The sequence below is a fragment of the Podarcis muralis genome, chromosome 5 (assembly GCF_964188315.1).
Source record: "Podarcis muralis chromosome 5, rPodMur119.hap1.1, whole genome shotgun sequence".
Classification (NCBI taxonomy): Eukaryota; Metazoa; Chordata; class Lepidosauria; order Squamata; family Lacertidae; genus Podarcis; species Podarcis muralis.
Genome location: NC_135659.1, coordinates 45,349,707 through 45,374,092, shown reverse-complemented (window position 1 = coordinate 45,374,092; position 24,386 = coordinate 45,349,707). Strand labels below are relative to the sequence as shown.

The window sequence follows — 24,386 nt, the reverse complement described above, 5'->3', positions numbered from 1 at the left end:
TTGGGGAGCAGGGAGAAGACAAATGTTAATTGTGTGCTTTGTAACTGCAATGGTACACAGGACAGCCTGAAAGGATGTCCCATTAAATCCAGGATCTAAAATTACTTAGGTGCTCGACTGGCAATGGCAGAAAATTTGTCTGATGGCCAATTCACATGGGTACCATAAACATGAACTGTCCATCAAACAAATTATGGACTGTTGGAAAAATAATCACAAACATGTTTGAACCAAAAATACACACCAGCTGTAAACACTCTTTGAGAAGACTCATTTCGAGCCAACTTCTAATTATCTGCAAATTTTACTTGCTACAATGCATGGTTATCAGCCAATGCATTTAGTCCTATCAGTGCTTCCCCCCCTAGAAAAATAGGTGCCAGTACTCAGCTTGAAGTTGTTACAGTAAGTGTCACACTTTTAACAACAAAAAGAGAGGTGTCAGTAATGCGTACCCTTGAGTACCCCCCTGGTGTGGGGGAGCACTGGTTCTACTTTGAATGTATGGGAACTTTTTCAAAACCTCAGATTTCAGAATTGTATTTATTTGCTATGTCACATTCTCTCTCCATGAACTTCAGTGTATTATTTCAGCCTTACAACAACCTTGTGTGGCAAGGTGGACCAAGGGATAGTGCCTTTGCCTAAGCCTACCTGATAAGCTTTGTGGCTAGGTGGGGATTTGAATCTTGGCTCTGTGGGCACCAGACTGGACGGCGCATGCTATCATGTATCTTTGAGAAATGTTCCTACCTGTTATTAGATCATGGTGGCCCATTGATCGCCCACACTTGCCATCCAAAAGGTGTTGTGAAGAAGGGTGGAGTTGCTGCATGGCTAAGCATTCACTTAGTATGTCTTGTTCAGCATCAGAGCACGAGTGTAGCTAAAGGGGAAGGATAAAACAAAGAGATTTTCATTTCAAAGTGCAGAACTAAAGTGCAGTTAATTGGATGCATATGCTTTTTTGCTTATAGCCTGCATATATAAGGAAGAAACAAAATGCCATTGTTTCCAGGACTAGAGTAATTGAAGATATATTAGGTGCTTAGTGCTTCTAATTAGAAATCATTTGGGTTTTCTTGCACACAGAAATTAAGCATGCTAATCTTAAACCAGAAGCATCTTGTTTCTCAGAAACATAATGTACCCTTGTGCTCCTCACAATTTTATGGAGTCATTTGGCTGCATATTCCCCTCTAGTATCTAGTATCTTGGGTTCCTTCTCTTGAAAGGATTGCATCACTTTTGTAACTGCAGTGGTTGGAAGGGTATTTGATAGGGGAGGAAAAGTGTTTGCACTTATCAGATTAGAGCTGACAAAATGGCGGGCTGTTAGTAATGTGCAAGAGGTACTGCTGATATGGCAGCTGTTTTCCATGTAAATTAATGCACTGGCAAAAGTGTCCGAAGCATGCTCTTTGCAAACCACAATGTTGATCATATTAAAAACAGCAGGAGAAGAGAATTAAGAAAGAAAAGCATTTCTAATTCTCGTTCAAACATGCTGATGTTGCCAAGCTTTTGTCATAACACAAGGCTCAAATTACACAGAAACAGCCATTCTATGTTGTGACCATTAATAAATGGTTATTGTTTTGAAGTTTACAGTTTTGCATTCCGCCTTCCCTTGGGCTCAGTTATTCTAAACTAAAAGATCCAGGCAAATCAGTTTAGCCTTCTATCCTGCAGGCAGTTTGTTTTTTCACATACAAAGATTGAGAATTCTGGATCACAATCAGCAGCTGCAGCCAATAAAAGTTTAAACTACTACTAAATAACTACTTCATTTTGTTCTCTTAAAAGAATTTTAGAGCTCATTGATGTACCATTGCCTGAAAAAAGGCAGGAATTGAATGCACAGGGGAAAGGTTGTGGCATGTTGAAGCCACATGCAGAAGATTCCAGGTTCAATCCTGCCTAAAAAACTGAAAAGCTGCAGCCAATAGGCAATGCTAAGCTGGGTGGACCAAGCCCAGGTATAAAGTAGCTTCTCATGTCCTCTCAGTTGCAGGTCCAAGAGCAGTGAAGCTGAGGACAGTGGGGTCAACAAATGATGAAGTAGCAGTAAACACATTAAAACTATTTTGGGATTAAACAGGTCTCAACTTTATTTATTGCAGATTTTGGTACAGGAATTGGGTGTATAACCTGACGCTCGTTGATTATTTGACAGGGTGAACTAAGAATTGCCCTATGACATTCAATGAAACACTTCAGGTGAACATTCATTTGGAATTGTTCACGTTTTTGGGCTGATGGTCTTACCTTTTTGCGCACCTGTTGTTCTTTGGCAGAATGAGCTTTCACATGCTTTCGGAGGGAACTTGGATCAGTATAGCGCTTGGAGCACCCGGGAATCTGGCAGGCATATGGTTTCTGTAAGCATGTGGAGAGGAAAGGGGAGGGGAAAAGATAACATGGAAGGATGTCTGTTTTGGAAACATTATCCTAAAGATATGAACTGTTATGTTCAGAACATGAAATATTCAGGGATTGTTGGTGATGTGCAAACATGTTGTGAAGCCTCTAGTTGCTTTGCTCAGCTTGAAAATGCTACTTGAGCAAGCATAACTGTGTGTAACAGGCCTGGCAAAGAACCAGAGGTAGTACATCCAGATCTGCTGCAGAAATCGCTTTTATTCTGGACTTAGTTCAAATGCTTGAAGCATTTTACACATCTGGGCATTTAATGTTTTTGGATAAGGTGTACTAGATGAAACTGCAATGGAGAAAATTACATCAGGTCTTGAAAATGCCATGAGGCCTAACAACTAAATGATACTTTCTTTACATGTCCATCCTTTTTATTAATTTTAAGAGGCACTTCCTCTGTCCAGTGTCCACAACTACTGAAGAAATACAATATTGCCAACATTCCCCCGCAAGTCTTTACAACCACACATCCTGCTTTGCCCCTGTGGACAACCCCTACATAATACTTATGTGACAACACATCAGACCAACAGCCCATCAGAAACACTGCACAATCCTAGGGGCGCTCACATGGGCACAACCATTCTGAAGATTTATTTCAAATATCAGAGTAGCCTTATATTCTAAGGAACTTTGTGTTCCACTGCACTATCCTGCACATATCCATGGCTTTTATTATCCATTTCATTTGTTCTTTACTCTGCTGAAAGTTCTGGTATTATGATATCCCTTGCTTACTGCTGATCTCTGTGCATTTATCATCCTACAATCTAGCTGGCTGAGTTGGCATATCAGAGGTATAATATGGGTGGACAATATGACATTAGGACAATCCAGTGCAATTCTACAATCTTTTCATCTGCAGGAGCAGTCAACACGGTGCCCTCCAGATGTTTTGAGCTATGGCGCCCATCATCCCCAGCCAGCATGGCCAACAGATACCATGGGAGTTGTAGTCTAAAACACCTGGCAGGCACCAAATTGATTCCTCCTGCTCTACGACAAAGCTCTGTTCCTTCTTTTGGACAAAATTTAACAATTCTGGTTTACAACATTGGTAGTAAATCTTTCCAGCGCTATAAAAGCAGTCATCTTATCTCTTCTTTAAAAGGTAGATTCTAATCCAGTTTCCAGGACAGCCCTATACCTAACCCTAACCTAATAATCTGTTATTCGATCAAACCAGCACATTCTAACAGGTCTTCGTAATTATTTACAGATTCTCCTTTCAGAGAAGATAAATGACAGATTGACCTGCATTCGGAATCTCAAATCACTTCCACATGCATTCAATAAGAACTAAGCAGTCCATATAAATCCTTTTTCTTTGTAGGCGCCTCCAGAGGAATAAGTAGTCCTGCTCCTTGTACCAGCAGGAAATTTCCAAAGGAATAATAAGATCATTCACCAGCTCAAAGCTCCAAAGGCTAACCTGATACGTACCCAGAAACTTACATATGAAAGTCAATTTATTGAAAGTGCCTGGAACACACAGAGAACCGAAATTTGAGGAAGGATGATGGAAACCATTAAACAATTCCTTAGTGGAATTAACTAGGCAGAGTATTTTCCCAGCTATAGTAACACATTATTAAGGATGGGGGAAACTAGATCAGAAAAAGTCCATCCATACTAGTCCAAACCTTTTCAATCTCACTTTCACACAGGATTCAGTTACACAGCAGGCATATTAAAAGGGATCAGAGTTTGCTCCGCGAACTGCAGATCTTCTGTTTCATGCATTTGGAACATTAAACACCAGCATGCAAGACACATTCTAATTACTTAGATCTATGTTAAAAAAGCAAAAGACAAAACAAATCTAAAATTATTGATTGAAAATATATAAGAAAATGAATGCCGCCATATGCAGGTTGTGAATGCAGCAAAAAAATTAAAGAATGTCTAGAAAACTAAGCTACAGCACTAACAAAAGGTTAGTCAAAATTATTACTGTACCTTTTTGCTGATTATGAATATTTCAGAGAGTAAAGACAGATATGGGAGAAAAAGTAAAGAAAAAGAAGGAAGGAAAAAGAGAATAGAAAGTTAAAGGAGCTCTTTGCAATAACACCCATGTAACAAGATATAAGGAGACAGAGAGAGACTTGGTTCTGGTGTACCATGAAATCTACAAAATGATGTGCAACAACACCCCTACAAAAAACAAGGCGGCAGAGAGGGACTTGGTTCTGTATGTACCACGAAGTCTACAAAATTATTTCTGCAAGCCAAGTTAGTCTGCCCTTCCACCTCATTCCACTTACATTAACGTCAAGCCGTTACAACTTCAAAAAGGTGCATCCTATACAGCATATTAAATTTCAAAAGAGCCACATTTTAGAAGTAATTACAAATTCAAATCTCTAAAGCTGACTTTCAAATAAATAAAACATTGTTATTGTAAGTGTGCTTGGGTTTGGAAAATGTGACTGACTGGCTTGTTTGTTTTTGGAGGGCATAATGTACATTACACATTCCTTAATGCTGTACTGTCTGAAATGTGTAGCTGCTTTAAAAGTAAATATCAATTAACCGCCAGGTTTCTGCCCCATAAACACCCGGCCAAACGTTAAACCACATATTCACCTCTTTCAAAAAGACAAAGGAAGGACTCTTGCTGTTATTCTTTATGAGCTTTGGCCCAGGAGCTTAGGTGACCTAAGGAGTCTGCTTTGCTTTCATGGGTTGGTTGACACTAGTAAAGGCTAACATGATCTGGACAGTATAGTAAAATAGCTATTATCCAAACTGTAGTAAGAAATCTCAAGAAATTCTAATTAATTGAATAGTTTGTGGTAGTTTGCTGAAGTCGATATAATTCCTATTTAGTTTGTATCTGTTTATCACTATCCAAGGCTCCATCTGCACTATGCATTTAAACAATACATTTAACTCTGCAGCTCTGTGACAGGAATGGGGGCGTCCTAGCAACTCTCAGCAACCTTATTGGGAGGAAGCCATGATTGTTTAAAGTGGTATGATACCGCCTTAACATATAGTGCAGATGGGTCCCAAATACTCTTGGAAGTACTGTGGGCTATATGCATTAATGACGTTTTACTACAGCACTGAAAGCGCTAAAGGCTAGGACAGCAAAATTGAGCATTACACCACCTTACATAAAAGAGGCTGTAAGTGCTTTTGGGGTGGGGAGCTTAGTAATGACAATATATTGTCACAATACAAAGCAACCTTTCCCAACTTGGTGCTCTCCAGATGTTTTAGACTAAAACTCTCATCTGCCCTGATCTTTTGTCATGCTGGCTGGGTTGATAGGCGTTGGAGTCCACAACATATGGTGCCAGGTTGGGGAATGCTGACATGAAGTCTTAGGACTTTTTTTTTAAAAAAAAGTTAATTGCTTCGGAAGACTGCTTCAGTTGGGATTGTGGAAGGGGTGGTCAATAGTAACCCCTAAAAGGCCCTCAATAGTGCCAAGTGCCTTTCAGTAGTTACAGCCAGTGTGCCAGTTGTGACCTCTCTAGGATAAAGATAGTCTGACCATGGTTATCCATGCCCTGGTAGCCTCCAGTATGAATCACTGGAGCTGCCTTTGAAGATAGTTCAGAACCATAGCTGTCAACGTTTCCCTTTTTTAAAGGGAAATTCCCTTATTTTGAATACGATTTCCCTTAAAAAAAGGGGAAGTTGACAGCTATGTTCAGAACTACCAGTATTTTGACCAGGGCAGTTCATTCAGACCATTTCTGTCCAATCTTAAAAAAAAAAAACTTTCTTCACTACCAGCCAACACGTTTCCAAATCCAGTTCAAAGTCATGCTGTTTACTAGGTCTCAACAACCTGAAGCGTAGCTCATTCTTGTAGCAACCTGCCTGTCTTTAAGGTGATCTACATGGCTGATGTCAAGTTTGGTGAGGCCTTTGGCAGTGTAGAAGCAGACAGTGAAGTCTTCCCCCTTTAAGCGATGGAAGCTATGGCTTCCTTATCTTGAAGCTGGTGGGCACGAGTAGCAAAGAAGCTCGTTGAGCTGCTGGAGCCTGCCATTTTAATTTCCTCACAATACCTTTGGAACAACACTCTGTCAGGCCCCGAAGACAGTGTGAGGGAATTAAAAGGGTGGTTTCCTATTATATTACTGCTTTTCTATTGCTGCTAGCACCAGCCTACCTTAAGATGGGATAGGGGGTTGGTGGGCCCTTCAGAGGACTCAAGGTTCTGGCAAGTGCCTGATGATGCCAACCCCTTATGCCAAGCCTTAGTATTTGCCAAATCCCTCCGAGACAAAGAACTATTTTGGCAGTGATGTCCCAGTTGTAGAATGCCCTCTACAAGGAGACATGCAAGGCACCAACAGAGTTGTTTTTAGGTGCTAGGCAAAACCTTAAAGAGCAAAAATAATTCTAAGGCAGTTTAAATATTTCTGCTGGCTCCTTTATCTGTTGTGTGCCAATGTTGCTCTCTGTGTTGCATTTTAATGATGACCTCATATTTTTAATTATTGTAAAGTACCCTGAAGTCAGTTTTGATGAAGGGTGACATAAAAATATTTTTTATAAATAAAATAAAGCCCATGGAGAACCTTTTGATAGGATAATAATAATTCCCCCCTTTTCTTTCAAAAAGCACATTGTAGCACACAGAAATAGACTGAGCGCATGCTGGTAATGCCAACGTTCTAGGTTCGATCCCCATGCGGGACAGCTGCATATTCCTGCATTGCGGGGGGTTGGACTAAATGATCCTCAGGGTCCCTTCCAACTCTACAGTTCTATGATTCTATGGCTGGGCTAGTTTCAGGAAAGGTCCTGTTACAAAGGATGCACTATATATAGCGTCATATAGAATAATGTGATGCTTACAGTATCCAGGTGTGTTCGCTGATGCTTAGCCCGGTCGCTAGAGTTGCTGAAAGCTTTCTGGCAGCCAGGATGCTGACAAAGATAAGGCTTCTCACCCGTGTGACTCCGCAGGTGAATCTTAAGGTTTTCAAGTCGAGAAAATGCTTTGTTGCACCCTTCAAACTGCAATAAAGCCATAAAAAACTCTGTAAAGCTTTATTAAATAAACCATATCCTGCTATAATGAGTACAGTGTTTGAAAAAACAATCCAAACTGGACATGTAACAAATCAACCAGAATTCAGAACATCTGCTGAAGTTTATGGATGAAACAGATTTCGCTCCGCTGTCTTAATCCATCATTATGCATGGCATAGGGGTCGGTAATACTGTATTCTTCTATGTACACAGTGTTAAGGCTTCTAGAGACTGTTTAAGTAAAGGAGCTTAAACAATAAGAAAGAACAAGTTTTCAGCGGCGTAGGAAGAGTTCTCTTCAATGTTATGAACAGCATGAAGTATTGGAACAAGAGCTACTGTGAGGATCAGATCATTGGCTGCCACAAACAAAACAGAGAAATTACTTTTCAATAGCAAAACTGACTGTCTCAGTCTGGTTTTGGTGTCAAATGTACCCAGAGAAAGCTATACAAATAAAATGCTTGGTGGAAAGTATTCAGCATAAAACCATTTGCAAGGCTTTTAAAAATAATAATAAATGATTACATTTCAAACTTCGCTTTTCTAGTAAACAGTAGTTGCACAATAATCACTTGAGTTAACAATAATACCCCACAATGTAATGTACATAAATCTACAACAAGAGTGTGTGGGTGTAACTGACCTCCAGTTTTCTAAACACGAATCGAAAAAATAATGCCACATAGGCACAACAGTAAAATTAAATTGCATTGTGAGTTATGTGTAACAACAACAACAGCAAAACTCGCAGACCCTGCAATTATAGCACTTGCTCTTTGCGTGGCAGATGCACAATCACACTTCACAACTGCATGTATAGGACAGAATTGTTATATGAAGCACATGACCTCTATGATTTTCTGTCATTGTGTCACCCACGGTGATGCTTTTCCTGGTATGAGCAGTGATAGCCCCTACCAGTTCTGAAGCTTCTTGATGTCTTTAGCTATGAAGAAAGGCTATTGCCCTTCCTTTGGCATGCAACTTACAAGTGAATTTGTGGGAAAATAAGTCTGGAGGAATTTGTGGTAGTGGTGGTCTTTTTCAGTGTGCCAACTAGACTCTTAGTTTTCTTAGATAATCCACCAGCTAGAGGCACATATTTTATTACATTCTGTCCAGTACGCTGTAAATATGTTGTGATTGTTATTAGCTTCTTAACTGCTGGTTGGCATAGGTTTTAAGTTGCTGGAGCTGGCTGGTTACAAAGATGCCTGAGAGCAACCTCAAAAACCCATTTTCTAAAGATCTTTCTGTGAACAGAGAAAAGTGGGTGTTCCAAGGAAAAAAACCTGCCAGCAGAAGGACAACAAGGATGGAGCCAGTCTAGCTTCTCTAGGAATGGAGTTCCAAATTCTGGGAGCATCCATTGAAAAGTCCCTCCCTGTGTGTGTCTGTGAGGGTGGCGGGATTATAAGAAGGGCTTTTAAATTGTACTTTTTAATTGTTCTCATTGTTTTAACTTCTCTCATTTATTGTGATCATATATTTCTAGCTACCTTGTGAATCTATATGGTTTAAGAGATGCCATATTCATACAATCATCAATCAATCAATCAATCAATCAATCAATAGCATAATCAACATCCTATCCCATGTTGCATTCCATCAGACAATATGCCTACAGCAAGGGAAACCAAAGTAGTCCTCTTAGCTTCATCAAGCAAAATGTAAGCACCCCAATATCTATTTTTTCTTGAGCAGATGTGCCTACACTTCTCTTAAGACTAGGTAGTAAATCTCCTATTCAGGAAGCCTCGTCCACATGAAGTGATCCTCAAATTGGAGAGAAAATTACATAGAATAGAATCCCAATATATACCATAGAGGGATGATAGATAACAAGACCGTTACATTTTTGCTGCCCTTTTTCTGTTACTTGTTATTTGGACTTAGCTTTATGGATAAATGCACAGTGAAATGTTATATGCATCGACGGGCAACTTTCTTCTCAAGAGTAGTCACCTTAAAACTGAAGAAATAAGTGACCTGTGACTCAGAAATTTTATTTGGCTGCTAGGGAATTCCCCCTTGGAATATTTGATGTCTTTCTAGGTGCCAATGAAGCTTGGAAGATTTCGGTCATTCCAGATAAAAAGTAAATAAATAAATGCTAAAGGTCTAGAAACTAGAGCACATATTTTAGCAAACAACTTCAAAAAAGAAAAATGCAACCTGAGATCTAAGTTTTGTTAAGTTTACTGTCCAACAACTGTGCAGCTGTCCATTTAATTAAGAGTAGCCTTGGCAAACACGACATTTTCTAAGTCCATTTGGGAACGACAGAACTCTGAAAACACACAACTCCCGTCTATAGCCCTCTCATTTTTACTCTGTTATACTAAGCCTTCCCCTTTCTAAACACCCTCACAAATTTAGCATTTTTACAGTGCCTACATGTCTACTCAGCCCTATTGCTTTCAATGGGACTTCTGTGAACGTGCTTGTCGCATTGAAGCCTTAATTCTGTTTTCTGTTGCTGCCACCTTCCATTCAGTTTTACAAAACTGAGGAATTAGATGTACAGTCAGTGATAGTATCAGGGTTCCAGACTGGAACCAGGGTTTTGGGGGTAATCTCTGGAATTTATTTCAGTCTCTAAAAATGTGGCGGCTGCTATTAAAATTAAGCATTGGGACAAGCTACCTAGTGGAACCGTCTTTCTTTTAGAGTGCTATAAAAATGCCCAACAAGCTTCTGTTGGTGGTTTTCTAATGCAGTATGTACTCCCACAGAGAGAGCAATTTGAATGGATTAGGAGTGCCAGTGTTTGTATAATTAGCTGTCTAATCTCCAGACCACTGCCCAGGCGCTAGACCTGTACTGTACTTTGCAGAACAGAAGTTTTAGGCAATTAAGCAGTAGCAGAGGTTCCTGACTTGGGTGGGAGAGCTGAGGAACAAATGTGCATCTCAAAAAATCTCCTCCAGAGACAGATTGGCTGTGTTCTTTTGCCCTTCTGGAAAATACATTGGATAGCAATACAATAAAACAAATATAAAAAATGCACAGACTCTTATTGTTTCTGAGCAACTAATGGCACAGGGATTAAAACTGTATGAATACGTATATTTTTTTAAAGTGTGGAATTATCTCTAGCTGTCACAATGTTTGAAAGCAATTTTATGTTCTTTGTAAGTAAACCTCTAGGCAAAAAAGTTATGACTTCTTGTTTCAAATTTGGTAGGGCCAGGAGATAAAAGTGCTTTGTAGGCCACATCTGGCTCAAGGATTACCAGTTGGCAATCTCTGGGCTAGATTATCCACTTTGTTGTTTCCAACTCTAAGATTTGATGACAGCCATTTTGCTGCTGTTTCCTTTAGGGTAACTAATTATGCAGTGCACGGGCATCATTTTTCCCTAGCTGCTGAACATGTTGCTGGCTCTGGCACAATTCCATTGAAAACAATGCAGCAACACACCAGAGGATCAGAGGAAAGCCATGAAATACAGATGTTGCAGAGAAGCCCCTCTGACGTAGGTGTTCCAACCCCAAGATCCATGCAGCCTGTTCTGGATTTTCTGCCTTTGGCACATGTGGTAGGAACATTTCCAAGACTTTCTGGGCAATCATTTGGAATGGAAATGAAAGATAAGTTTTTAAGGACTGCAGTTCTTGAACTTAATTCTACATTCTGCATAGTGTAGGTAATACCTTCTTTCCCCCTTCTTCTTTTTATTCCGTTTTGAACAGTACATTTTCAGTGTAGGCTGTTCCTTTCTTTAAAAAACCCCCATTAATTAGAATTTATATACCACTTAAATTAAAAATATATCTAAAAACAGTCTATGTAAAACAATTTAAAATAATTTTTAAATATACAAATGAAATCACTAGAAACAAGAATGCATAACTTGTTTACTTCCAGGTAAGCTTGCCAAAACCAAAATGTTTTTTTAGCAGGTATCTGGAACAGCACAACAAGGATGGCTGCCTAATGTTAATAAGCAGGGGCAGTTTCAGACCATTGGTGCTGCCACACTGAAAGCTCAGCTCCTTGCAGTTATGGAGTGAACATTGTCTAGTACTTGCAAGAGTTCAAGTTCTACAGATCAAAGTAGTCAAGCAAAGAGCAAGGCAAGGAAACTGCTCCCAAGGTGTGAAGGGCTTGATATGAGCAGAGGTGTAATATGCTGGTAGGATCTCACTCTTGTCAGGAATCACGTTACAGCATTCTGCAGCTTCTCGAACAACCACAAGAGATGCTCCACAGAGAGTGCACTTCAATAATCCCATATTGAAGTTACCACTGCCTGAACTACAGCTATTCTGGTCTGCGAATGGATGCAGATATTGCATCAGTTGAAGCTACTGGAAGGCAGTCATAGCACAAAGGTCACATGGGCCTCTGGATCCAGAAGGGCCCCCAGATTGTGTGTCTTACTCTTTCAGAAGGAGTGAAATCCCACTCTGGGCTACTTCTTGGACACAAGAATTGCTTACCCACAGAGCCTCCATCTAGACGGGATTCAAACTCTATTTATTTATTTATTTATTTATTTATTTATTTATTTATTTTCTTAAAATTTATACACCACTTGATTGTAAAAAAACACACACCCTAAAAGTGATTTACAAAGAGAATAAAACTATAAAATTATCAGTAAAAATAATACTGCCCTCATCCAGACCACCACTGCAACCATTATGGAACCTGCATAGCCTCTTTTAATCACTTATTATGGAGAATTAACAACGAGCATAATTCCCAACACTCCTCTCCGGACACTGGACCCAAACCATGGAATTGACCTCGGTGTCATTTGACTCCTTCCTCCCTGTTCTGGGAGCAACGCTCACCCTACCAATCGGTAAAGTCTAATAAGGCTACAGTATACTATGGTCAATAGTGTCAACAGACATAGACAGGTCAAGAAGAAGGAACAAGATCACACTCCGTTTGTCCTGTTCTGAATAAAGGTCACCCATCAGGATGACCAATGTTGATTTATACACATGACCAGGCCTAAACCCAAACTGGAAGGGGTCTAGGTAATCAGTATCATTCTAAATAAACAGTATTATTTAAGAATGCTTACAGATGTCCTGCCATGACCCTCTACTCTACCTTCCCAAAGCAGAATTAAATTTTGAACGATATGGTTGGGGAAACCCAGCCAGATGGGCAGGGTATAAATAAAATCATTATTATTATTATTATTATTATTATTATTATTATTATTATTATTAATTTAGAGTATAGGTAATTTCGACAGCCCACAGGCACTAAGATTAAAAAAATATATAAATCAAGTTTGAGGTGGGATATTGAATAGAAAGTTATTGCTTTCCTAAAAAACAGCAGCAGCAACTGAAGAAGGCAGGAGGGGATGAAATGCAATCCTTCTCTTTATTACATCTTGTTTACATTCTGTTCCCTGATCAGTCTTAAGCTGCTGTTTCAGTGCCATTTGTTTTGATTAACTCATATCGTCAGTCAGTCAGACTTAGTTGATATCAACTCTGTGAGCCTATCATGAATCAACATGACACCACATAGACAATCAGGTTTAACTGTGTGATGATGTCATTGAGGGCAAACATAACTATTTCAGAGTGTGGGCAAATGTTTCCAACCTTTACCTAGAATGCAAGGTGCTCTTAAAACCTTTGGTGAAAATGTCATCCTCTTTTCAGTGCAGCCCTACTTAAAACCATTCACAGAATCTAAAATAGTGCTGAAATCTGGGTATTTTTAGCTCCTTCCAAATTATTTATCATGGAAATTATTGGTCATTTTCATACATTATATGATATGTCTACAAGGAGTTAATATATAGTTTCTAAAGAGCAGTAGGAATATAAGAACTACTCTGTCAACTTAGAAGGCTTCTAGCCATATCTCCCAGACATCTGGTATTAATCTGTCATTCTTTCATCTCACTCCCTTACACATTTTTCTCAAGATTGACACCTGGGATAATAGTAACAATCTTTTGTGTCTGCAAAAAACAGCTGTAAATGGAGTTATTCTTTTTTTTAAAAAAAATCAAAGCTTGAATAAACATATTTTCACTTCTATGACATAACGTACACATATTTAGGAACGACCACACTTCACAAATACATTGTGTGGCATTGCATGCAATAACAGTGAATACAATGCCAACATAGCTTTTTGTACATTAGCCTTGCATCCCAAAAAACTTTTGCTACTGTATACAATAGTTCTGCTCCTCCCAGGGTACAATTCCACGTGTTAACTTTTTGCAGATGCAAAAAGCACTTGCATGTTATAATACATATGAAAACATGACAATATGCAGTGTAGATCAAGGATCACCAAGCCACTCACAGCAATCTGGCTGTAACCTGGCAAAATTGGGCAATCTCTTCTGCTGCCAGGGCACCATTGTTAGGAAGTCCTAGGAAGTCAGACCTCTGAACAATGATGTTGTACCAGAAAATGGAAAGAAATTACCCCATGAGGACATAAGCAATTTGAATCTCCACTGCAGTGCTGGGCTGAGTCGAAAGGGGAAGCACTCAATGTGGAGTACTGAGATTGCTTAGCACTTTAGCAGGAGGAAGGTCTGCACTGAGACCAGACCCTTTTGATTCCTCCTTCCCCCATTCTCAAGGAGCCTTTTGTCTGTGTGCTCTGAGTATGTGTGTGCAAGAATGCATGTGTTGTATATGTGCTCTGATATGTGTAGCCATGATGAAACCCCTGGGTGGTTTGAGTGGGTGACAATTTGGCTCTGGGACCAAAACAGGTCAGCCACCCTAGACTATGGTATATGAAAACTGAATACCTATGAAACTGGTATCCATTTCCATAGTGGGCTGGGGTTTTCATACCAAATTCAAACCATCAATTCACAGGCTAAATTGACCCCTGTATACCAGAGCTCTTAAATCTGAAAAATATAACGTGTAAAACACCCTTCAACAAAATAGCTTATTAATTTTTTTTCTCTCTTCCAACTCCAAGGATCTTCTGGTGGTTCCCTCATTGTGAGAAGTGAAGTTACAGGGAACCAGACAAAGGGCCTTCTTGATAGTGGCGCCCGCACTGTGGAACACCCTCCCATCAGATGTCAAAGAGATAAATAATTATACAACCTTCCGTAGACACCTGAAGGCAGACCTGTATGGGAAAGCTTTTAATGTGTGACAATGTTCTGTTGTGTTTTTGTATATTCTGTTGGAAACCACCCAGAGCGGCTGGGGCAGCCCAGTCAGATGGATGGGGTACAAATTACTACTACTACTACTACTACTACTACATTTCTTTTTAACAATCCCAAAACTGAAGAAGTGTTTGGGAGTGAAGGGGGGAAGGGTGGGGGGGACAACTGCCATCAGATAGGACCTCTACTCATTAGCAGAAATAGTATGAAATATATTGTGTGGGATATAGGTTTTTAAGCATATGTTGGTTTGCTGTCTGCCATGTTCGATCTAGTTGAGATTCCTGCATTGCGGGGGATTGGACTAGATGACTCTTGGGAGTCCCTTCCAACTTGACAATTCTATGATTCTATGACAACATGCCTCTTTAAAAACTGAACATGCCATGCACTTCCTGAGAAATCCTATTAGTAGAAGCAAAATTATACCAAAATGGTTCTAAGGGCATAACATTATGCCTGCCACAATCATCTGTATATGATACATCATCATTGCTCAAATGCATTTTTCTTTGCTCCCATACCACATCATAAATGCATGCTGTGGGAATGAGAGCATAAGCCAATATATTATCAAACGTTGACTGCTTTCATAAGGGTACTTAATCACAGTCATGACTCGAATAGCTGTCAGTTGTTGGGAACAGGAAGAAACCAACTAGAAACCAAACAGCTTGTGCCGTAAGGTGGAGCAATAACTGACATTTTCGTCGGAAATGAGTTATGACTGTAAGAGAGAAGGCTTCACAGTGGCGGTGTTGTAAATAGAGTCAGTGTGCCATTAGAGAAAGCTCATTAATACACACCTCTGCTTTCGGCTGCAAGATCAGTTAAACAAGCTACCTTTTATTTATAGACCTACAAGGGAAACACCAGGTCATATTGGCTGTTGACATCTCAGACAGCCTACAGATGGAAAACCTGAAATGTTTCATTCCCAAAACATTTATGGCTATCAATAGGAAGTCTTCTGTCTGCTCAAAATATCTAAGCTGTTTCTGAGCACTATGAAATGTTTTTTCTTCTTCCAAAGCAATTGCAAAACTTCCAATACACAATAAATATTAAAAGGCTAGGGTCTGCACACATTCTACTCCTCATACATACAGGAAAATGTGTGCATGAATAGTATTCAAAAGATTTTAAAATATATATACACCACTGATTCGAATGCTAGAATCTCTTTTTTAAAAGGACATGAGCCACCCCCACCGCCAAGTCTGCAAACATAATATGTAATGTATGCATGTTAATACAATTTCACAGGACTCAACAGGCAGCTCATGTGGCTCAGATGTTTGCAAGACTATGTTGAGAGTCTGGAACAAAATATAAGTATGACTTGGAAACCCTCTATATCACCTAAGCCTTTGGATACATTTGTAAACAGCAAATTACAGAACAGCTTATTAATGACTGACTATCCAGTCTCCTGTAGACTTTTAATTCTTGTAATAAAACAACACAGCATATATTTGTTTGCTTGATATTACTAATTTCAACTAGATGCACCCAAATCCCCTTTTCTCCTATTTAGCCATGGCAAGAAAAAAATGCTGCCTTTGGCATCTCTATAACTGCTCATGGAAGTATTTGTAAGAATGGGCCCTTAAAAAGTCATGTCTCCATTGTTACAAAAGTTTTGACACAAAACTTGGTAGAAGACTTACCAGCATGAATCAAAGGCTCTGCTTAAGATACAGGAAAAGAATAGACTTATATGTGTACACAAAGCTAACTAGCATTTGCTTGTCTCAGTTCTGTATACTCTAACTGAAAATAGTTCTACCAAGATTCTTTTCCAGCTCTGCTACCTGAGATCCTTGAACCATAGACGCACCTTTGAACCTGGGACTTCATCAAAACAATGCACATGTTCCACCACTCAGGTATGCCTCCCTTCTTGTGGAAGGAAAGTATGGACCTTCTACAAGGAAAATATCCAGCACATGCTCCTTTTAAAAGAACTTAACAGTTCTGAAATCTCTTCCCACCTCCTTCCCATTAATTTAAATCTGATTTGATTAAGAAAAGTTTCCAAAGTATTGTAACCGATATACCAAAGGCAAAATAAAGACAACAAAGGGAACAGAAAAAGAATAAAAATGGGCTGATTAGCATAGCACAACATCTTAAAAAGCCAAAATACCACATGTGTGGCATGTTACAAAAGAAAATTAAAATAAAGGAAAAGAATATCCAGAGAACCATGAAGTCCCAAAACATCTGGAGTTTTATTGCAGCAAGCAAGAGGGAAACCTAATTGAAAAAGGGCTGCTGCAATACTTTCTTATACAAGGAAGCTTGACAGAACTGAAGAAAGGGGCAAATGAAAGCAAACCAAGAGGGAAAGAGTAAGATGACCAATATATCCCAGTATATGAAATTGGTGCATGTCACTTGGCTGGGTAGCTGCACTACAAAATTCAAAGAAATGCATATTTTGAAGCCTGTGTTTCAATTTTGGAAGGTATGAATTTGGTAAGTTAGCTTTTAAATGCAAACTCATTCTAATTTAAATAGAAATGTGTGAAAAGAGAAATAAAGCTGGGATGCATATAAGGTGTGGGCACCTTTTGAGAAGAAACGGAGGAATATAAACATGACAAAAAATTAAATGAGTGTGGACACAGATATGATTTCCGCATAAATTTGAACAGGAGGTCAGGCAAACTCCTCCTGTAGTGAGCTTTACATTTGCAATATTCTTACAATGTCTATGCTATTCAATATGTTTTTCTGGAAAATACTGAACTGAAGAAGTTCAATAATTTTCTGCCTCTATACAGTGTCTTTCTGTGAATCTGATTCCACAGGTGTCAGACAAGGTTTAATGGTTTTCTTCAAAATAGAATCTGTTTTATGCAAGTAGCTGTGTTTACATTCCTGTCTCCACTGCCTTCTTCAAAGGCCCCATTTCTTCCCATACACTATTCTCCATTCATTTCTCTGTGCAAAAGGGACTTTGTCATTTCTGAAATAATAAAATCTGTATCCTCTGGAGAAATACCAAAAAAAGTGTACCTACACAATGTCGAATACTGGATGAAACTTCTATAGCATGGCATATGGGAAACAATTGCTTCAGTCCAAATGTCCTCTTGAGCAAGTGGAGAGCACTCCTGCTTTTTCCCTCTTCCATCTTATAGCCCACCAAACATTCTCCAGAGATTTTGGGCCCTTTGAAGGCCTTCTAGAACTGTTTTTCAAGGAACATGGAAACGCCCCCCCCCCCCATATGATTACAAGGTCATTTTGTTTCCACAGCAGAACCTATGGATTCTTATCTTCATCTCAGAACTCTCAGTTCGTCAGTGTAGCTATACTTTTTCGAAACAGAATTAATTCTTCAAAGGGTCACACAGTACTGGCAAGCTATTCTTACTCTGGAACAGGGCCTGCCTGTCTTAACATTATTACAGTGTTGCTTTTTAGCACCTATTCTCCAACTACATCTATTCATTTATAACTGCAATTTTTCCTACGGTCCATCTACACTATACATTTAATGCAGTATCACACCACTTTAAACAGTCATGGCTCTTCCCCCCCCAAAGGATCATGGGAGCTGTAGTTCGTTAATTGGGCTGTGAGTTGTTAAAAGACCCCTATTCCTCTCAGAGAGCTGCAATTCACAGAATTGTTTCAATAGTAATGCCTATTCCTAGGGAACTCTGACTATTTCTGCCTGTCATAGAAAGCAGAAAGTGATGAAGAACAGCTTTTTAATAAATGTGGGAGGAACTACAAGAGGGTTTGGAGATACTGGGGACATGGCAGCATAAAGAAGTTATATTCAGTTCTGAATAGATGTCATAAAGATAAAGTGAAAATACATTGCCACTGAAAACCGAACTGAAGTTCTCCTCCATAGCTTGTGGTAGAGCAATGAGAGCTGGTTACCACCAAATGTTCAAGTCCTGTTGTTGTCAATCCCAGCTGTCTCTCACCACATGTTGCTTAAAAATGGCCTGTCTGCAGCGAGCAACTACCGCTTGACCAAGCTACTTTGACATGACATGCAAATTTCCCCAACGCTCCTCCACGTTCCCTTGAGCTGTTGGAAAGGACTATAAAAATTAATCACATATTAAGTACTTGCAAATGTTATGAGCTGGATCCGTATCACTCAGCGCAGTATGACCTGATCAGGTGGCTTCCCAATGACACCCATGACCTATGGTTCCCTATAAAGGATAACAGTGAAACTCTGGAGCAGTGTTGAGGAAACTCATATGTCTCATGTGAGCACTTGTAAATATGTGCCCCCCCCAAAAAAAGATGCAGAAAAACAGATGCCACTTTTGCAGTTTAAAACATTTTGAGAACTTATGGGACAGGTTTCAGCACAGCATTAAACAATTTCAGAATCATGCTGACTGCCTACAGAGTGAAAGGGAGAAAGGGCAGCTCTCCTGGATGTTGTTCCTCAGCTTCCTACAGTCCCACAAGTCCATGGCGATTTCTTGTGATGAACTGCATTACATGTGTGCCACATTTCCAAAGAGCAGAGCCAGATGACATTCTTGGAATTTTTCAGAAATGGTGTTTCTAGGTATAGTAACGGCTGTACAATATGTTCAAATGTGGCAGGTTTCACATTGGAAGCATCTCACATTTCGTATGCAGCTCTAAAAATATCTGCCTAATTGCAAAGTTTTCCAAGATCATATTAGAGAAAAACTGGAAATGTAACCCAACGGAAATAGGTTTTAAATTGAAATGTTGAACATCAGCCCAGAAATGACAAAAAAAATTAGTGTGCTTTTCTCTGGCCCTTCTTTCCCCATGTCTTAAGTGTTCACAATGTACTATGCTTTTTTTATATGAAAAGAGTGAACTTACATTATTGTCATATATGATTATGTAATATTTGGTGAGGAGGAATCATTGACGTTTTCATGGTCCTTTTACCTCTATTCCACAACCTAGCAGCAAACCACAATCACTTCTATATCTTCTATGAAGGCTTTTGCAACAGAAAGTGCTTCAGACTTGCATACAAGATGCTTTTGACATGTGCATTTAATCTAACCAGTTTAAGAAATGTCCCGTGTCCACCACTAAAGAACTAAAAATGTAAATTGAAAAAAATTATATCCATATGATTAAGTAAAAGCCTTAAAGAGAACCATGTTGTTAAGTGCTTCATTGAGAAGAAATAAAATGCAGTAAAATAGAAGCTCTTTCGGAATAAATCACCCATGCACATACTTTCTATGCAAAAATTGCAGCGTTTGGCTCTGTAGGGACATCTGGAACAAATTAGCATGATGTTAAGAATAATGTCAAATTAAAACATTTAGTTATGGCTTCTAAAATTAAATATAAAACTCAGAGACTGACGTTGAACTGGATACCTTAACTCATTTTTTCAACAGAAATTGACTTTTTGTCCTGATTTGTTCACAATACTTTTAAGTGTATTTATAAGGGCAACAGCTTTAATATTAAGTATTATCGCTGTGTGTAACTCTGGGAATCTTGCAAACGAATGAGTTATTGGAATTATGATTGTCAAAGTTTCAAATAAGCCAAAGTACCCTGGATATAAGTAATGACATGCATGCATATATGAACTGAGTCAGAGCTGGAACTGGATAAAACCCAAACCATAAAGGTAATTGATACAGATTACCCCAGATAATTGTTTACTCACTACTACATTTCTGACTCTACTTTCTGGGTTTATTTGAGAAGAAAAACTTAAGTTTAAGCAACGCTGACAAAGCTAGGCTCTTGGATTACATCCTCACCTTACAAAAATGTTCAGTAAGCTGGGAAGTCCCTGATTCAGATACACATACACATAACCCAAATCATTAGGCAAGCCTCAATCATTCTCTCAGCTTCAAACCCCCATTTATATGGGATAATGGTCTGGAGAGTCTGCAACTGAGCTGTGATCCAAGGCACATGATACAGCAACCTTGCTGAAGCTAAGTGGGTATTGGTCTGGACAGTGCCTGGGTTAGGAGATTGGCAATAAGTCTTCCTCCACTCCCATTAGTGGTATCTGGTATGCTGTATATTCATGAAGCATACCAGTCATTGGAGGGAATTGATGGAGGACTCTGCCTTTTTTTCCTTCTTCCACTTGTCAGGGATTGGTACTGGAGGATCAGCATGGGTGGGATGGTAGGAATTTTGGGTATCAGTTGGAGGAATAGTTGGTGGATTTGGTTGAGGTACAGGAGGTTTGGATGGGAAGGGGTAGAAAGAAAATAATTCTCCAGTGGTCTGTGAAATCAGACCTGGAAAAGTACTAAGCATTTCTCATTCACTTCATATTGGAAGTGGTCATTACAAATCCCCAGAACTCTCCATCTCCATAGATCTCCCAACCGTCCTGTGGAAAGGAAGAAGAGAGCAAAGGCAACATCAGGACCTGCTTCAATTCAACTGTCTCCTCAATGACCTTCATAGAGCCAATGACCCTCTGGAATGGATGCCAGCTCCTGCTCCTATGGGGCTGGCTTTTTTGAGCACGTGACTTGGTGTATTTGCCGTGTTTAGCCACTCTGAGAACTCTAGTTGAAAAGTGAGATGTAACCAGAGCATTGGGAACATTGGGAAGTGGCAGGGGAGGCTGGACAGGGAAGAGGGGATAAGCAAAAACCACCTCCCTTCCTCCAGTAAGAGTCTCCACTGCATAGCCTTTTCCTCAAATTGATGGAACCCTTCCATTCATTGCAAGGACACTGGATCCAAGGCATTTTTAATTGCGCAATTGCTCTCTGGTGACAGATGTTGAAAAACACCTCTAACAAGGGACAATGCTGGGCAGGGTTTTATAGTTTTATTGTATCCCAAGTATTGCAAAATTATGCCCTTAATGTGCTGTGCAACTTAAACCACATTAAACTTCCAAAGCTTAGTTGCACTCCAGTTTTTTCTTCTTAATTGGCTTCATCATTGTCTACAATACTTTCGAGAAATGTAGGAAGAGCAGTTTTGATTGTTGTTGTTTTGAAAAGAACAGATGCCTTACAGGGTTTAATTTGCTTAGTCATAATGGCCATTTACATGACCACAATGGGCTCTTTGTAAAGAGAAACAAAACCTTCACATAATTCAGCAAGTAATTATGATACTTCCCATCCGCTACTATCAATATTCTTCAAAAAACAACACACACCCAAACATTTTATGCCCCTCCATCATTTCCCACAAAGCCAAAAACTAAGCTTTCCTATTGCCAAACTCGTCCAGCTGCAGCCTACGTTTGCTTGAAGACATGCAGTCAATGTTCCACAGCAAGAATGATACATAATACACAGAGGTCACTCTGTCCTATTCTTCTTCATGATGAAACCTCAACATCAGGTCCCTGTGCCAAGGCAATCACTTTATTTAACTATCAATGATTTCATTTGAATGATGCAATCCCAGTTAAATGTTAGCATCACTGCTGAACATGAAACGTCAAGTTTTTCTTCTAACAATGTGGCCTCTCCAGAATTAAATCGTGCATTTTCTGGAGAAGAGGACTGAGATGTGCAAAAATGGTTTCCCTACAAACATGCATAATGTAGGTGTCTGAACCGGCAAGACAGAGACAAAGAAAAAGAGTTCTACATATCCTAAATAAATCATTTCCCCTGGATACAATGTTTTGGGCTGCTATCCAAATAAACAAAGGAAACTGAGGGCAAAATAAAGGTAGAAAAGTATAGTGATTAGACTCACTATAGTGACTCAGATTCAAGTCTCCAATAAGTCATAAAGCATTCTGGGTAAACTTTCTGTCAGTCCAATCTACCTCACAGGGTTGTTAAGAGGATAAAATAGGGGATAAAATGTTATATAAAACAATAACTAAATAAAAGTTTCAACTGGAAAGATGCTCAAGTGCTAATATTATAAGCACTGATATAGGTTTATAAGACACAGCTAGCAAGAAAACAGCTTAACATTTGGACTAATACGTCAAGTTATATTGTTCTACAGATCAATCTTAAAGAAGAGGGCAAAGGAAGCAAATACATGCAATGTGGAACCTCAGACCTGGTTTAGAAATGAAATCTAGAAACATGGTGGGTGGAATATGCATCGTATACTTGTCTGTCCGTTGGTGTGAAATGTGCATGCATGCATGCACCCACAAGTTGAATACTGATAACTTTTTTTAAAATTCACCATAACTTAAACAAAAACAAAAAACCCCAACCATGACTAATCCATAATTTTCCCTCAGAATGTACCATGACAAAATCACAGCCCTTAAACAAGAGTGCAGCCTGCGGGCACTTCGGGTTAAAGAAAACCATGGAGAACAAAAGCTAAGAGGACAAATACAACCACAAAGGATTCTGCTATCAGATTGCAGCATTCTTCTCTGGGCATTCACTCCCAAAAGCCACATGCCTCAAACTAGTGTGGAAAATGGGTGTACAAGAAATAGTTCATCATATATGGGCAGAGTGTGAGCTTTTGTGTTGTATGTCTTGCGCACCACTAAAAAGGAAGGTCTCTTAGGAAAACAGGGCAAGGACCATCTGTGTTTCTGCTTAATGTTACTGCTATCAGTGATGAGCTAAGATCTGAAGTAATGAGCCCCCATGAACCCGGAGTATTAAGCTCTATGCCCATGATTTTCTCATCAGAGAATCATAGGGTCATCTAATCCAATCCCCTGTGATGTAGGAATCACAACAAAAGAATGGATGTCTTTTTGTTGACTTACTATGGAGCCATCTTCCAGATAAGCTGGAGAGAGAAGTTGCAAAACTGAAGAGAGAGAGAAACCACCACCACTCGCGTTATCCCAAATCTTGGGGCCATGGCTGAGGAAGCCCTGTCCCTTGCGCCCACCAGCCTAGACTCCTTTCCTGGTGGGACACAGAAGCAGGGCAGGTGATAGAAAAAAGGAAAAACACTCCAGCTGAAATATTTTTCAATATGGCTTTGTCCAGTACGTGGATTCTTCTTTGCAGCATCATGTGAATACACAAGGGTGTATGCAGGAACCTTCATGTACTCAACCAGTGATTAGCAACAATGACTAATTTACTGGTGTAGACCCAACCTCTGGACACCAGTATTGTTACAGCTGTCCTGGACAGTGCTGGGGTGAAGCAGAACGGTTAAGAGGCAGATGCACCAGGGGGAGCACTGGATTGGCTCCATTGGTTCATCTGTGTAGACCAAACTATCCTACTCCAGCTCCTGTCCAGTAAGCTGGACCAATGCTGGTGTTGGGAAGGTAGCTCTGCAGGTCTGCCTCACTCCTACTGCCAATTGGGTCTGAGTTAGAACAGTGAGTTAGGAAAGTGAAGAAAGATAAAGAGTGGTATTCAACCATGTTTTACCGAAACTAGACCCATTAAAATTAACGAACATGACTAGGATAGGTCCATTGATTTCACCGTCTACACTGAATAAAACTTGGTCGAAAACTACCCAAAGTAAATTTAAAAGGGATGAAAATTTATACAAAGTTGGAAAAAATTATTTACAGTGGTACCTCGGGTTACATACACTTCAGGTTACATACAGTTCAGGTTACAGACTCCACTAACCCAGAAATATTACCTCGGGTTAAGAACTTTGCTTCAGGATGAGAACAGAAATTGTGCTCCGGTGGTGCAGCAGCAGTGGGAGGCCCCATTAGCTAAAGTGGTGCTTCAGGTTAAGAACAGTTTCAGGTTAAGAACAGACCTCCAGAACGAATTAAGTACTTAACCCGAGGTACCACTGTATTCAAATATTTACAACCCACACTTTCACAGGAAAATGTGCTGTACGACATAGAAACACACTACTACTATAATGACAGCTGTAAAAATATCAATTGCATATTGGCTGGTTA

At 39.6% G+C, this 24,386-nt stretch overlaps 1 protein-coding gene across 1 annotated transcript in view; it reads right to left on the bottom strand.

Annotated features, from left to right (window-relative positions):
• GLIS1 (GLIS family zinc finger 1) overlaps positions 1-24,386 on the bottom strand; it is a 176,151-nt gene that overhangs the window by 29,635 nt on the left and 122,130 nt on the right. Inside the window, exons 5-7 of the mRNA XM_028733439.2 lie at positions 7,261-7,422; positions 2,269-2,379; positions 754-886 (exon numbers count right to left, since the gene is read on the bottom strand). Of these exons, the coding sequence (XP_028589272.2) occupies positions 754-886; positions 2,269-2,379; positions 7,261-7,422 (406 nt within the window). The remainder of the gene's footprint in view (positions 1-753; positions 887-2,268; positions 2,380-7,260; positions 7,423-24,386) is intronic.